The 15,916-nt window shown below is 38.9% G+C and overlaps 1 protein-coding gene across 2 annotated transcripts in view; it reads left to right on the forward strand.

Moving 5' to 3' along the window:
* SLC12A2 (solute carrier family 12 member 2) overlaps positions 1-15,916 on the forward strand; it is a 50,933-nt gene that overhangs the window by 11,484 nt on the left and 23,533 nt on the right. For both annotated transcript variants that reach the window (XM_053407604.1, XM_053407605.1), the window contains exons 2-9: positions 2,517-2,636; positions 5,562-5,637; positions 6,258-6,353; positions 9,005-9,144; positions 9,995-10,105; positions 11,923-12,031; positions 14,768-14,895; positions 14,981-15,065. In XM_053407604.1, coding sequence (XP_053263579.1) covers positions 2,517-2,636; positions 5,562-5,637; positions 6,258-6,353; positions 9,005-9,144; positions 9,995-10,105; positions 11,923-12,031; positions 14,768-14,895; positions 14,981-15,065 — 865 coding nt within the window. The remainder of the gene's footprint in view (positions 1-2,516; positions 2,637-5,561; positions 5,638-6,257; positions 6,354-9,004; positions 9,145-9,994; positions 10,106-11,922; positions 12,032-14,767; positions 14,896-14,980; positions 15,066-15,916) is intronic.

Genomic DNA, 15,916 nt, shown 5'->3' on the forward strand with positions numbered 1-15,916 from the left:
AGCATTTTTATGTTCAATGCATGCATTCTTACAATACTCTAAAATAGTCAAAATTATTACTATTATAGGACAGGCATGGAGGAGGCTAAGTGATAGGAGCCTCTGCAACTTAACTCACTTAGCCACTATTTTGGGCCACCTCTTACATGTCACCAGCACAGCAATATGTTTTGATTCACTATGTTTATATTATATATAAATAGGACAGAAAAGTAAGTGGTTGCATTTAGTAATTTTAACACTTAAGGTTTTTTTATGTCACTTGATTTGTGGGAGGCAACCCTCCCCTCCATCTCCCCCCAAAAAGAGCACTCTGGCAGTAAATAACACGAAGAACCTGCTAAAAAAATTCTGAACATATAATAACCAAGAAAAATATCCCATTTACAAGATAATAATGCAGAAACTAGGGGTGGTATTAAATTAAATTTTACTCAGAGTAGGCCGATTAAAAATAATGGCTCTAACCTTAAGTAAAACATAGTTGAATGCCAACCATTGTCAGTAATACATCATACAAGGTAATGTATGTTGTGAAATCTTGATATTTGTCACACCGCCACATATGTGCATAATGCCTCAGTGTTTTCATTCGAAGTACTGTCCTATTGAAAGGTATCCACTTACTTCAGTATTCTATGTATTTATATTTATATAGGTAACACATACATAATGCAGTGTTGTCTTTTATTCATGTAACAATAATACTATGCTGATTTTATAGTTGATAATTCTTTTACTATGTCTATATAATTGTTCCATGAAAGTCTAATACTTGGGTCAGGGTACTGTGCATGATTGTACATCAGTTACAACAAGAATTTTTTTTTTATGTTAACATATCAACAGGACTAAATTACAGCACAATCCTATGCATATCTAGTTTCACAAAATGGTAAGCCATGGGTTTTTCCCCCTCAGACCATGAGTTGACCATGAGTTGCCCTGTAGATGATCAACAAACTGTGATTTGTTTTGTTTTCTAGTTGCTCTTGCACCATGCCTTTGTAGTTTGGTAAGCATCTGTGGTGGAGGGGTAAAAAAAATCATGGTTAAGGAAAGATGTTGGATTCACAAAGAAGAGCAAGCCATAGCTGTTTTTCCATTTTTTGAAACCCAATCGTTGTAAGCCAACAACAAACCATGGTTAATCTCCTGGTAGAGTTTACTTAGAGCACTAAGTCATGGTTTACTAAACAATGGTTTAGTGTTATGTGCTAACCAGGTCTGATACTAGAATGATTAGAACACATGTTGCCAAACATTAGCAATTTTATTTTTTGGTTGTTGTTTTTTTTTTGCTAAAAGCCTGAATATTTTCTAGTTCTATAAAATTAAAATGTTCTGGCATTTTATTTTTGCATAGTTTGCATTTCACCAAGTAGTCCAAATCTTCCCATCGCTCCTAAATTTTAATTTGTTCTATCTAGATTCCATTTTGCTCTGTGAGAATCTAGTAAGTATTATATCATCTGTGCTGTGGCACTAGTGAGTGACCTATGACATCCTGATTTTGTGTATTGTCATAAATAGTTCTTTTTAAATGTCATGCTGTCAATTTTAACTGACTGCACAACTAGTTAAAATTTGGGGAGGAGGAATTTTCAATCCCAGGCCAGTTCTTTCAAGACTTGCAGAGATTTTTCCTGGACTTATACGCATAGGAGGCATATTGTACTGTGACCTTGGAATCTAATGCAGATAACTGTGTTTGCTAATTTTTCAGCCCTTGCAATGAGGGTATAAAGATCATTTTCTGCCTTTTTGAATGATAGCATCAATTGGAATTTTTTTCTTTGGTATCTTGCTGAAGTATCTGAGTCCAGAACAGATGCCTTTTTCTACACTTATGGAACGTAGCCAAATGAGGGGGAATTCAGCCATTTTAACATTATGGTATGCTGTTGTATTAATGCAGTAACTTTCCATACTGGATAGAAATTATGTTTGGCTGATCAGTTGCTTTCATTTTTTCCCCATTAATACATATTAATTAGCTCTATGCCATGTTTGGTATTACTTTTTGCTGGCCAAGCTTTAAATTTAACCTTGTGTGGAGGAAAATTACACAGTATTCCCTGAGCAACTCTCTCGTGGGATCCAGTGATCCTCAAAAGCAGACATTGCTTCTGGTTCATCTCACTTTTACCCTCTTGTTGAAGTGTTATTCCTTCAAATCTAGAATCTGATAAAGTCCACAAAATACACAAGCACAGCTAAGTTTTTATATGCCAGTGCTTTTGAAAAATGTGATGATATGAAGGCATCTAATTCATCTTGTATGTGCTTCAAACCTTTATGTTCAATTAACCAACTTGACAGTTACCAAGACTGTGGATGAAAATAGCCTTTTTCATTAACTTGTTCTTTCTGCTTGCATGCAAATGCAATTCTGAAACATAGGTAATATTTAGATCAGTGGGATCTAAATGTACTTAGGATTGCAACTTTAAACAGAGGCTCAATAGGTTTCCGTTTCATCCAACCCACTCCTTCTGATTGTTGCTTTACTACAGGAACCATTTGAGGATGGATATGCAAATGGAGAAGAAGGAACTCCTACGGGAGATGCCACTGCTACTTATACTGCTGAAAGTAAAGGGATTGTCAAGTTTGGTTGGATTAAAGGTGTATTGGTAAGTAGAACTTTGGTAATGATGAACCCATCTGTGCTATTTTCTTAGTAACTGATGAAGCAACAATTGAATATGTCTACTTTCAAGATTATTATATTGCAGATTTTTAAAAAAAGAAAGAGCGAAATAATTGATTAACGTGTAGTAGATACAAAGTTTCTCTTTTCTGTATCTGCTACTCTCATTGTTGTTGTTTTAAAAAAAGAAATATGTATCAAGATACATTTGCCTTTGTCTCCCCCAGCTCTTTTTATTACTGTGCCCTAAAATGATTTAGGACATTCATGAATGGCCAAACACTTTCTCTCTTCCTGCTGTTCCTTAACTCAAAGATAAACTCCAGTTCATCTTTGAATGCCTAGCAAATTAAATTTCGTTCCTTCAGACACTTTACTAAGAGGCAAATCCCATTTAACTTGGTGGATCTTGCTTCTGAGAGAATCTAATTAGGACTGGCTTTAAGGTGAAGAATAATGAAAAGGCATTCATGTTACTTAAGGCAGCCTTGTATTGCATGCAGGTCCCACTTACCAAACACAATGCATTCCCAGGAAATCATTTGTTAGACGGGCATTTGCATAAGGAACTGAAGTTTTCTATTATTTCCTATGGGAACATTTCTAATCCGTGACTTGTCTTATCTCTCTCCTCTGCCCCCTTCATGGTTTCTGCCTGAAAATTGCTGGCGTTGTCCAGCAAACCACAAACAAGAAAGGAAGTGGGCAAACTCTGGTTTATCTGAATTAGCTGTGTGTGTAGCGAGGTTTGGGTTTATTTCTTTGTGTTTGGATAAGTGAATTTTTGCATAATAAGTGGGCGGATAGCAGGACCTGCGTGTATACAGTTTGCCTGGTAATTTTATTGCAAATGGACTGGCGGGGGAGGGATGACTCTCCTTCATCTGTAGCCAGCATGGAAATGCAGACACGAGTCACTTTGCACAGTTAACTCAGGAAACACAAGGGAGGGAACATGGTGGCTCAAATTTCATCCTCCGTCCGATAGCTATTGGATCAATGCCATGATGTCATAAGGATACAGTAACTTGCACAGCTTATAACATTAACTAGATTTTGTTTCTTCTGGTGGAGTGCCTGGGGAGAGCAGTCCTTTGGCCCAAATAAGGGTGAGGAGAGAGCAGTATCCTGGCTCAAATAAATAAACAAAAGGATTTCATCTATAAATTGGCTTCCCTGCAGTGTTCACTTAATGGGACATTCATCTCAGCTAGTAATTTTTCTTTGACTTATTGGAAGTCTAGGGAGGAATTTAGTGTCGTGCTAAGGTGATTTGGGCGGGTTGAGCATTTTGGCTCACCCAACCTAGGGATTCCTGCTCCTTTCTCCCCATGCTACTCTGATCTTCCTCCTGCTCCCTGCTCCCCCAGCCTATTGTTATTATTGTTATTTATTAAATTTGTATACCACCCTATACCTGCAGGTGTATATTGCAAGGTGTGCAAGCCCAATTTCCCATGAAAGCAGAAGCCCTTCTTGAGGACTTCTGCTGACAGGACTCATTAGTTGAATCCTGTCCCTAGAATTTTAATTGTTTTTGTTTTTCATAAGAAGTCAGTGAATTAACTGAACCCGACCTTTTCCAATAAAAAAAAATCTCATTCACAAGTTAATCAGACTTTATAGTTGTTTGAAAATAACTCCATGGAGAAACAATAAGATTTGTAAGATCACGATTTCTGTTACTGTGGTGGTTCAAGCAAATTGCAAATTTTAACTTTGATTTAGTTGTTTCAAAGTTGTGCTAGTCTGCTAAGGACACAGTGAATGCTAGAAGAATTTCTATCCTTCTTAACTTAGTGTTATAAAACTGCAAATGACATGATTCCAGCTCTCATGTTATAAATGTGACAGGATGGTGGAAATTAACACAGTTCAGTTTGTACAAACAAAGCAACCTTACATGGACAAAATCCCCTGTCTTCTGGAGGAATCTTGGCATGTCTGTAGTATATTTTATCCTGACATGGCAAAAAAAGTATTTACTTTAAATAATTGGAGTTTTTGTATTGTTTTCCAGTTTACAATTATACAGAGTATTAACTACCTATTTATTTATTATGGTTGGTTATTATAATTGTTAGTCACTTTTCTCACTGAGTAACCCAAAACCACTTACATTAAGAACTTTTTTAAAACAACCAAGTAAAATCCCTAAAAACACAGCAATACAAGTAGAAGGCATGACTAACTGATCCCACTCCACCAAAAGATGCCGCAACACTGCCTTTCAAATTAAGGGCCAAGAGAGAAAAGTATTTGCCTGGTGCCTAAATATAGATAAAGATGGTACCAAGTGTGCCTTCCTGGGGAGAGGAGTCCACAATCACCATCAAAAAGTCCAATTCTTGTGTTTCCACCCTCCAAACCTCCTGTGGAAGGGAGCACTTGAAGAAGGGCCTCAGATTTAGCTGCTGCTGCTGCAGCAGCATTTGGGTCATAAACACTTCTGTTTAAACATTAATAATATTTGTTTTATGTTAAGGAGAAGTATAATTTTCATAATGCAGTGACTTCAGTCACTTCGCTTTTAAAAATGGTCTGTTAAAGCAGGCCTGCACAACTTGCAAGACATCAAGTCAAATGGGCCCACCATATGATGGCCCAGAGAAGAGATTGATAAACCCCTGCTACGGCTACTGATCCAGGACTGGAAGAATTGAAGATAATAAATTGCCACAACGCATGTTTGGTGTGCTGTTCGGCTTGAATCACAAGTTATGTGTGCCTCCTGGAAAGAATTCTTGAAAAGTTGAGGTGCTTGGTTGCCTGCATGACAGCAGACTTTTGAAGTTGACCCTGTGAACTCGATTCTTAAAACTCTGTTGTAGCTTATTCAAAATGATACCTCTATAATAAATATTGGGACAGCATAGCATGAAAATTCTTTGCTCTTACGGTGTTCTAGGTACGATGCATGTTGAATATCTGGGGTGTGATGCTGTTCATTCGACTGTCCTGGATTGTAGGACAGGCTGGCATAGGTAAGTGTGCCCACCAAATAAAACATCTGTGTGTACTATGTTAATCTTGATCAACTGTTAAAGATCGGTGACTTGTAACTTACAGCATTGGATGAGAATATGATTGATGGAATGCTGCTGATTACCATTGTGATATTCTTAACAAGGAATATATGCTGCTTATCAGTTTCACTAAGAGGCTCAGTGTGTCTCCAGAGCAATGTTCTTTTCTTTGTTATTACAGTATGAGACACTGATTAGGAGGTAATACATATTTGAAGGATTAGTCCTGCTCAGAGCATTACGTAGGCAACAAGTAGTTTTTCATATTCTTGTTAGTAGTTGCTAGTTTCTGTGGTGTCCTCAAAAGGTGAGGCATACTCTACCTGAAAAGGTACTCCTGAGGGCAGGAGAGGTGGTAGGCATGCTTGTTCTTGATGTGAACAGGTGATGTCTTGCATATTGCAGGCACATGTTAAAACAAGCTTGTTTAAAACCAGCTCATGCATGCCTTAGGTTTAAGACATTTTTTGTTGTATTGATTTATTGAAACCAACAGCCAGCGTTTGTTAAACAAAATTGTACAATTTTGGGGGGGAAATGATAATTTCCTGTAAATAATCTTAGGAATCTTCTTACAGGACTTGCAGTCTTGGTCATTGCAATGGCGACTGTGGTAACTACGATCACAGGCCTGTCTACATCAGCAATAGCTACCAATGGCTTTGTGAGAGGAGGTAAAACAATGTTATACATATACTTTCCTGTTTAGTTTTCTTCAAAGGGAGCCAAATCATGTGATATTTACTTTGCATATATGCATCAAATATTTTATATAATTGCGGAAGTACATCATAAGTGGCAAGGTTTTCTTCAAGAAACAATGTGATTGTGCTACTGCTTTTTTAAACTGTCAGCTCGCAATAGTGAACTTTCAAAAAGTGACTTTTGGGGTCATGAAGGTGAGGAGAGGTAGGTAGGTCACAAGTAGGGATGGAGAGTACAGCTGGTAAGACATAGATAAAAAAATTTGAAATCAGGCAAATGGTGAGTAATGCATTAGAAATGGAGAGTAACTAGATCAGTGATGTGGAACCTGTGGCCCTCCAAACATCTTTGTACTCCCATTGCCCCACCCAACATGGTCTGGAGATAATCCAACATTTGGTGGATTATCTACAGATTCCTCTTCCCTGACCTAGAACCACCTACGCATTCACAAGTTGAGGCAAACAATGCGATCCAAGCTTTGTTTCGAGAAAGAGGTACCATTTATTGTAGTGAGATTTACTTGCAGCTAATTACATTAAGGGTTGTAGTCCAAGTAATTAAAAGATGTTAAGAAAACTTAAACACTGAGCTTGCCTTTCTTAAGAGGCTAATTGCAGATTTGTATCTTGAAAATCAGCTTGGCCTTCTTCCCGGATGCTGAGCAATCTCAGTGATGCTATGGAAATGAGATTGTCTTAGGTACAGCAAGTCTGGTTTATACGTTTGTTACTATCTACAGTCGGATGCTCTGTTGATGCAACATGTTAATCATGACTTACACAATTGGACAATTTTCACCTGGGCGTACTTTTCCACACAATTGGGCACATGAACAGTGCAGTAGTGCTGCTTAAGGCAGTAGTGGAGCTTTCTATAGATATACTGAGGGGGACTTCTAATGGGGTTTGAGTGCTTTCCTGTCAGTGGGCCTTTTCCCCTGGCAAAGTGGTGTTTTTAACAACTCCTTGGCTAGCCTTTGACAGCTTTAGCATTGCTCTTTATATCTCCTGTGACAGGAATGGTTAACTTGTGGCCCTCCAGATCTTGTTGGACTCTCAAGTGACTCCCATTAGTTGCAACCAGCATTACCCAGTGGTAGGGATGATGGGAATTAGAGTCCCACCATATCTGGAGGGCCATAGGTTAACTACACCAGTCATGTGAGAATAATTTATGCAGCATAAAGGTAGAAATATGATGGCTTTATTTGAGAAGCTTGCTTCTTGAATAGAGTGTCCATTGGAACAGAAAATACAATCCATGAATAATTCTGAAGTGGATTTTCTTCACTGGTCTTATTTTTTGGGGGGGAGGTTGCTATTTGTGTTTCCTCTCTTTTATCTACTTCAAAGTGAATGTTAGCAATCTTCAGCTGTATAATCTGATTTTTTTTAAAAACAGGTTTTCTATTTTTTTTCATGATTGCAAGAAAGAAATAGTACACTTTGATAGAATTACAAGCTTTGTGGATAAGAGGAATGCTGTGGATGTAGTGTATCTTGATTTTAGTAAGGTTTTTGATAATATCAAATAATCTTACAGAGAAGCTGGTAAAATGTAGGCTGGACAAGGTAACTGTTAGGTGGTTTTGTAACTGATTGACTGACTAAACCCAAAGAGAACTCACTAATAGTTCCTCATCCTCTTGGAAAACAGTGACAAGTGGGGTGCCATGCTGCAGGGTTCTGTCCTGGGCCCATTGTTGCCCAACATCTTTATAATGACTTGGATGAAGGAATTGAGGGAATCCTCATCAAATTTTCAAATGACACCAAACTGGAAGGGGTAGCTAATGCCGCAGAAGACAGAATCTGGATTCAAGATGATCTGAACATATTGAAGAACTGGGGCCAAAATTAACAAAATGAATTTTGATAGGGGCAAATGTACAGTTCTACACTTAGGCAGGAATGATAAGCTGCACAAATATAAGACGGGGACACCTGGTTTGCCAGTAGTAAATGTGAAAAGAATTTAGGGGTCTTAGTTGACCACAAGCTTTACATGAGTCAACAATGTGATGCAGGAGCAAAACAAAGTAACAAACTAATGCTATTCTGGGCTGCATCAACAGAAGTATAATGTCTCAATCAAGTACCATTCTATTCTGACGTAGTCAGACGCCACCTGGAGTACTGGGTTCTGGGCACCACAATATAAGAAGGATATTGACAAGCTAGAACGTGTGCAGAGGAGGGTCTGGAAACCAAGTCTTATGAGGAATGGTTGAGCGAAATGGGTATGTTAAGCCTGGTAAAGTGGAGACGGATATGATAGCCATCTTCAAATATCTAAAGGGCTGTGTCATGGATGGAGCAATTTTCTGGAGTGTAGGACCCAAACCAATTGATTCAAATTACAAGAAAGGAGATTCTGACTAAACATCAGGAAGAATTTTCTGACAGTTGGATAACTTTAATTCTGTTATCTTACTGAAAGCTGTTACACATGTAGCTGAGGGCAACCTGATTACCAGCTGAAGTAGCAGCGAGGGGCATATCTACATTCTACAAATGTAGAGCTTTTAGCTGTGTGTGTATAAAAACATAGTACATACCAGAGCTTGGTTACACATAGCCTTGAATCTTGCTCTAATTCTTCTTTATTCTCTCTGCAGGGGGAGCATATTATTTAATTTCCAGAAGCCTGGGTCCAGAATTTGGTGGTGCAATAGGCTTGATATTTGCATTTGCTAATGCTGTTGCTGTAGCCATGTATGTTGTTGGTTTCGCAGAGACCGTTGTAGAACTGCTTAAGGTAAACAATTTCCCCCCGGTTTTGTTTTTCACAATGATAGAAACAGTCTGAATTTTACCATCCCTTTTCTACAATATAACTATGGATTGGATTGATCTGTAATCGTTGTCAAATCCACTACTCACGTGATGTAAAATCTATAATACTGAATGACTCATTTTTACGCAGACATGTAAACGACCTTGGATTTGGTGCCCCCAGAGTTCTGGTTGACAGGCAAAATACTTGTTGGGATCAGCCTTAGACCAAATGATTGTGACTAAGTTGCAGTAAAAATATATGCAGGAGCCAACAATTGAAAATACTTCTGTAAGCCTATGGAGGGTTGAGTCCTATAGCTAAGCTTAATAGCGTTCTTTCCCCCCCTCTAATGCAGAGCAAAGTATAAAACTTCGAGGAAACATGCTCAGCTGTTTGAAAGGAATTGGAGTTTATTGGGGGGGGTCTGTTATGCCTGCAAGAGCCTATGAACATGTTTAGATCCTGGTCTGCACCTTCATCTAAGGTGTTTGATTTTTAAAATAAATTGACTTGTGGTAAAACATAGGGCCATTAACAGAGTTGAACCATTAAAACGTGGTGTTTAGTTCTGGTTCATGTTTATTAGTATTTCTGTTTTAAAAAATCTGTATTTTTTTTGAAGTCGTGAATCTTTGACTTGATTTGTATGAAAAACGAACCCTACAAAAAGAATATAATAAATTCTTAAGAAAAACTGCTAGCACTTAATACCATATTTGCTAGGACTCAAAATCATATTTGATCACTGTTAGGGCAGAATTATTTCATAACAGGAAAGCGAACATATGGTGTCAACCTTGTCATAATTGTCTCTCTTTTCTTTCTGCAGGAACATAATTTAATTATGTTGGATCAAATGAATGACATCAGAATAATAGGAGCCATCACAATTGTTATTTTATTGGGCATCTCTGTGGCAGGAATGGAGTGGGAAGCTAAAGTAAGTAACAGTGATTTGAAACATCTACTGCCCTGAAAAGCTGAACACCTTTTCAAATCTGCAAACAAGTGAAGTAAACATTGACTTGAACTTACATTGGAATTAGAATTTGGAATCAGATTTCTGGCTGCAGAATATCCTTGCAGGAAATGAATTTATTTATGTTCATTATACAGTTGATTAACAAACCAGGAAAATAAACCAGTTCATAAATTTTGCACTTGGGGAGGAATGAAGGCAGGCTGGTGCTGTTGAATGCATAGTTGAGCCAGTTGTGTGAGACTTTAATGCTACCTGCACAGTAACTATTTGGAAACTGAAACCTTATATTAGTAGAGTTTTGCATATTAACTATGTTGTTCAAGGAGGTGGACTTATCCTTGGTCAGTCTGGTTCATGATGTGCATTAGTCCCATTATGTGGGTTTCCCTCATGCAGTCAAGTGTTCCCTTTGCGGCATCAAAAGGGGAAAGCAACAAGTATACTGCAAAATAGAGAGACCACCCAAAAACCTAGTACAATACTGAAAGGTTACTCTGCTCGTATAGGTGATGCATTCAAACAGATCCAAGTACTCCTGCAGAGACAGTTTTTAAGTGGCCCCAATGTGGTGTCTGCATTGTTAAAAGCACCCCTAACCTGTGTTTCAAGACTTTAGATGATATGTAAATTGGGAATATGAAAAGCAAGCTTCAAGTGAAGCTTAATGAAAAGTTTTAATGTATTATCATTCTAGTTGCATAAGAAAAATATAATTGGGATTGTGAAGTGAGGGAGAGGTGTTTAAAAACAACAACAACAGAGGTCCTATATTCATACTCATGAACCTCGCTGAGTTGAATAATCTTACAAGTAAATGAGTATTTCATTGTGGACTGAGGATTTGGTCAAATGACAAGTAAAATATTGATCAAATAATGGCCACATATTTTTAAAGCATTGACATGAAACAAGCTAATCACCAGTCAGTTTGATACTTTAGCTAATTACAAAAACAAGTTAGATATCTTTACAACTGTTATCACATTTGCATAAATAAATTCATTACAATGTTAGAAAAAAATATTTAATAAACATTGAAACATAACATTTAATACTCAGACTCCACATAAAAGTCACATACTGTAAATACTTTAATGGTTACATCAGGCATAGGCAAACACGGCCCTCCAGATGTTTTGAGACTACAATTCCCATCATCCCTGACCATTGGTCCTGTTAGCTAGGGATGGTGGGAATTGTAGTCCCAATAGATCTGGAGGGCCAAGTTTGCCTATGCCTGGGTTACATGCTATAAAGAGGTAAGTATTATGTATGTTGTAGGTGTACTGAAAGTTACATTTTGATTCTCTCCTTTCCCCAAAAAACCTGTGAAGGCATTCTCATTCTCTATTTTACCTTAACAACTCTGTGGGGTATGTTAGACTGAGTATGTATGACTGGCCCAGCATCATGGCTGGCTGAGGATTTGAATCTGAGCATTCCTGGTCCTAACCTGATGCTTTGCCTAGTAGGCAGTGGGCCGTTGCCTCTGATATCTGTTTGCAGTCATAGCAGGTAACCATTGTGCGAATGTTTGCTGTTTGTCTGCGCCAGGCTATACACTACAGGGCTAGGAGGCAAGGTGATTTCACTGCTGCCCTTGCTTAACAAATGGCACTGTAATGTAAGCTGCCATCTACTCCATGGTCTTCTTGGAACATGTGATCTTAGTTGACCAGTTAATTGCCCAAGCCTACTGTTTACGTCCAGTTGCGCATGGATTTAGCTGGGATAAAAATGTATTTTAATTATGTTGATGACTTCTAAAATTACAGGCACAAATTGTTCTGCTTGTGATCCTGCTAGTTGCTATTGTTGACTTCATCATAGGAACATTTATTCCATTTGAAAGCAAGAAGTCTAAAGGATTTTTTGGCTACCAAGGTAAGGGAGAATGACCAAATACTAATTTGCTGGAAACGTAGCTGCAACGGATATCTGAAACACGTTGATATTTCAATTATGTTGCTAGTGAAAATGTTTGCTTTAGCCAAAGCTATAAGACTATAATATGTATCTTAAGAATGAATGCCTTGGTTCGTACGTCTATTGCAGCCATAGGCAACCTCGGCCCTCCAGAGGTTTTGGGACTACAACTCCCATGATCCCTAGCTAACAGGACCAGTGGTCAGGGATGATGGGAATTGTAGTCCCAAAACATCTGGAGGGCCGAGGTTGCCTATGCCTGGTCTATTGAGAGAGCAGGGATTTGGGTTCCGTGTGATAGTTCATCATGCAACTCAACATGCTAATAACAGTTGATGCACAATTTCCTTGGATTGTGTTGGAATCCGTGAAGGCTGCACAGCAATAGTGCTTAGGCAAGCAAGCATCAATTACATTTCTTGGCCTGAGGGCTGCTCTGAGGATTGGCTGATCCTCCAAGGGCCACTTGTAGCATTGGATGTGGCCAATGCACACTCCCTTGCATGTGCACGCTCACCACCACAGATAATGCACACATGTTACAGAGCCAGGTAAAGGGACCCCTGACCATTAGGTCCAGTCATGGCCGACTCTGGGGTTGAGGCACTCATCTTGCTTTATTGGCCGAGGGAGCTGGCGTACAGCTTCCGGGTCATGTGGCCAGAATGACTAAACTGCTTCTGGCGAACCAGAGCAGCGCATGGAAACGCCATTTACCTTCCCGCCAGAGTGGTACCTATTTATCTACTTGCACGTTGATGTGCTTTCAAACGGCTAGGTTGGCAGGAGCTGGGACTGAGCAACGGGAGCTCACCCCGTTGTGGGGATTCGAACCGCCGACCTTCTGATCGGCAAGTCCTAGGCTCTGTGGTTTAACCCACAGCGCTATCCACGTACAGAGCCAGAGACATGTTCAAATTCATTCAGACAGCTGCCTACCCCCAAAACTCAGTTAAGTAGCTGAAGAGGGGTGGGCTTTCTCCCCCATGGCAGTGCTGAGCTTAGGAGGAGAGGATCTGCAATGAGGAAGAAATCTACCCACTTACCTTGCAAAGGAGACTGCTTTCCCTCTGGTTAACACCATTGCAAGAAGGTCGTAAGGCTTATGAAACAGGAAGGAACATTCCTTCCTGTTTCCTAAGACGTCCATGCAGTGATGTTGCACCACAGAGACAAGGGCTTCCTTTGTAAGGTAAGTAGAGGCAGAGGTGCCTGGTTTTTGATGGCTGGCAGGCCCTCTGCAGCAAGGGATACCTCAGCAGAAATTTCAAAAAAGAAAACTGAATTTTTGGGGGCCGGGGGGGGGGGGTGGAGTGTATGCTAGGATAATATTTGCTAAGAAAAAACCTTTTGTGGAAACTGGATCTGAGCTGTGGGTTAGCCACCCCTGGCTAAAGGAATTACACCCAAAAGCATTAACTTCTATTTTATATTTTCCAAGAAGACTGAGCTATTTAAGTCAACACAACACCTATGTACTTTCTCTATGTACTTTTTCCTGTATTCTAGAATCAAACTCACCTGGTCCACTCATTGCCTCTCGGCCTAATTTACCTCAAATATTTATTTGTGAGGAATAACATGAAAGAAAACGTTCTTTGTCGCTCTGACCTTCTAGGAGGAAAAATGGAACAGAAATGTGGTTAATAAAACAAAATGTTTTGGCTTACAAGAAGAGCTAAAGTTGTTGTTTTTTACAGATTTCCTCCTTTGGGGATTTAAGAGGAAGTTAAGACCTCTGCCTTAACTGGTACATGCTGCTTAAGAAGTAAACACATCATAGAGACTATGAGTTCATGCACGGAGATCTTTCTTTGCTTGTTCCTAGTGTTTCCACCAAATCTTCCATGCCCCTGACAGGCAGCCAATTTTAGTAAGGGCTGGGGAGAGCAGCCTGCTGCACTGTGTGTTTAAAGTTGAGCCTGACTTCCGTAAGCTGAAAAACAGGTGAAGCCAAACAGCACAACATGCAAAGGCTGGCGGTAGCTAGCTGCTGGAGGCTGGACATTTATTAATTTAAAAGCTATTTTAAAAAATGCTGGAGTATTGGAAAGAGGTTGCAGGATTTGTGGAGGTAGCCTAAGGAAGTTAAGAGTGGCACCTGCTGAGCCCCCTAGTGGTAGCTACTGTATAAAATAAGTACAATTTGCTTCCATCCTTTAGACTAGAAAGTCAGTCATCTCTCTTAGGCCTTCTCTAAACATTTGAGAGATTGTGTCCTGAGTCTTAAGATTTCATACCAGATTTTTTTAGTGATTGTGTAAATATCTACCTTTTATAAGAATATAATGTTGTGATTATTTTGGAGTAATGTTGCTTGCTATATAATTTTATTGAATTGGATAATGTAATATCTCTTAATGGTGTGAAGGAAGGTAAATTAAATAAGGTCCAGCCTTCATGCTATGGGGAAGGGCAGGTTTAGACACTCTGTCTGTTTGTTGAATTTAGGGGTGCCTATATTTCAGTTGTTAGGTTGCCGTGTAGCAAAGTTCTGTGTGCTTGGAAAACAAACATTTCCGCAAACAGCTAACGAAACAAAATCTCAGTGTTGAGTTTACTTGTGACACTTCTAATCTGAGGTGACTCCCTGTCATTTTACTTGCAGCTGATTAGGTGGAAGACTAAATATTATGGACATTATACAAACACAGGTTACTATAATAAACTTTTTGTAACTTTCCTCCCTAACAGCTGAAATCTTTTATGAGAATTTTGGACCAGATTTCCGAGAAGAAGAAACTTTCTTTTCAGTCTTTGCTATATTTTTCCCAGCTGCAACAGGCATTCTAGCGGGTGCAAATATCTCAGGTGATCTTGCGGTGAGTGGTTTTTAGTTTTGTTGCTTATTCAGTCAATTTGAACTGTTCCATAGATTCATAATGTGAATGTTTTTCCCCCTCCCAGGATCCTCAATTAGCCATACCTAAAGGGACCTTGTTGGCCATCTTAATTACTACAGTGGTATACATGGGAATTGCAGTATCTGTAGGTAAATAACTAAGTTTTACTTATTCATTCTTTGTAGACAACTTGATGTTTTGTATACTGCTGTAGTTCTATGTTGAAATTGATGTTTAGAGCTTTAGAGCTGAATTTTTATAGAACCTTCCATTATTTGGCTTTTATTCTTTGAATTGTTACAGGGGGCTGGATTAATGATTTTATAGCATTTTGATATTAAAGCAACATCAAAACATGTCAAAATCACAATGGTTTGAGCTCTTCTCTTCTACCATGTTACAGAAACAACCACTTAACAATACAGTTAATTTACAGTGCCTGTATGTTCAGGTCAATCCATCATCAATTATTGTTTCTTACCCAGAGTGCAGTTCACATCACAGATTGATGAGCATAAGTGTTTGTGCGTGTGTGTATATATATATATATAGAGAGAGAGAGAGAGAGAGAAGGGGTAGATAGATAGATAGATAGATAGATAGATAGACAGACAGACAGACAGACAGACAGACAGACAGATAGAAGGGGAAGGGGAAAGAGGGCTTGCCAGGATAAAAGCGGAACAAGAACTAACCAGAATTCCAGTGACTGGGCAGGTAAACCAGCAACCAGGCATTTAGTGACAGCATTATAAAAATGGATTTTAGATTTTTAAAATGAAATATTGAAGGTATAAGAAAGCCAGTCCAAAGGTGAGGCAGTGAGGAAAATGTGGAATGTCGTTTTATCCAGTAGTGTTGTTCTTTTCTTTCTTGAAGTGATCAACAATGACTGCAAATTGAGCACAGACAGACGTTCAGAGTTCAGAGATTACTTTTCCCAAAGACTGGTTGAATTCCAGCATTTTCACTTTTAACTTCTTTCGCTGCCATCTTGTTC

This window comes from Podarcis raffonei, chromosome 11, assembly GCF_027172205.1.
Source record: "Podarcis raffonei isolate rPodRaf1 chromosome 11, rPodRaf1.pri, whole genome shotgun sequence".
NCBI lineage: Eukaryota > Metazoa > Chordata > Lepidosauria > Squamata > Lacertidae > Podarcis > Podarcis raffonei.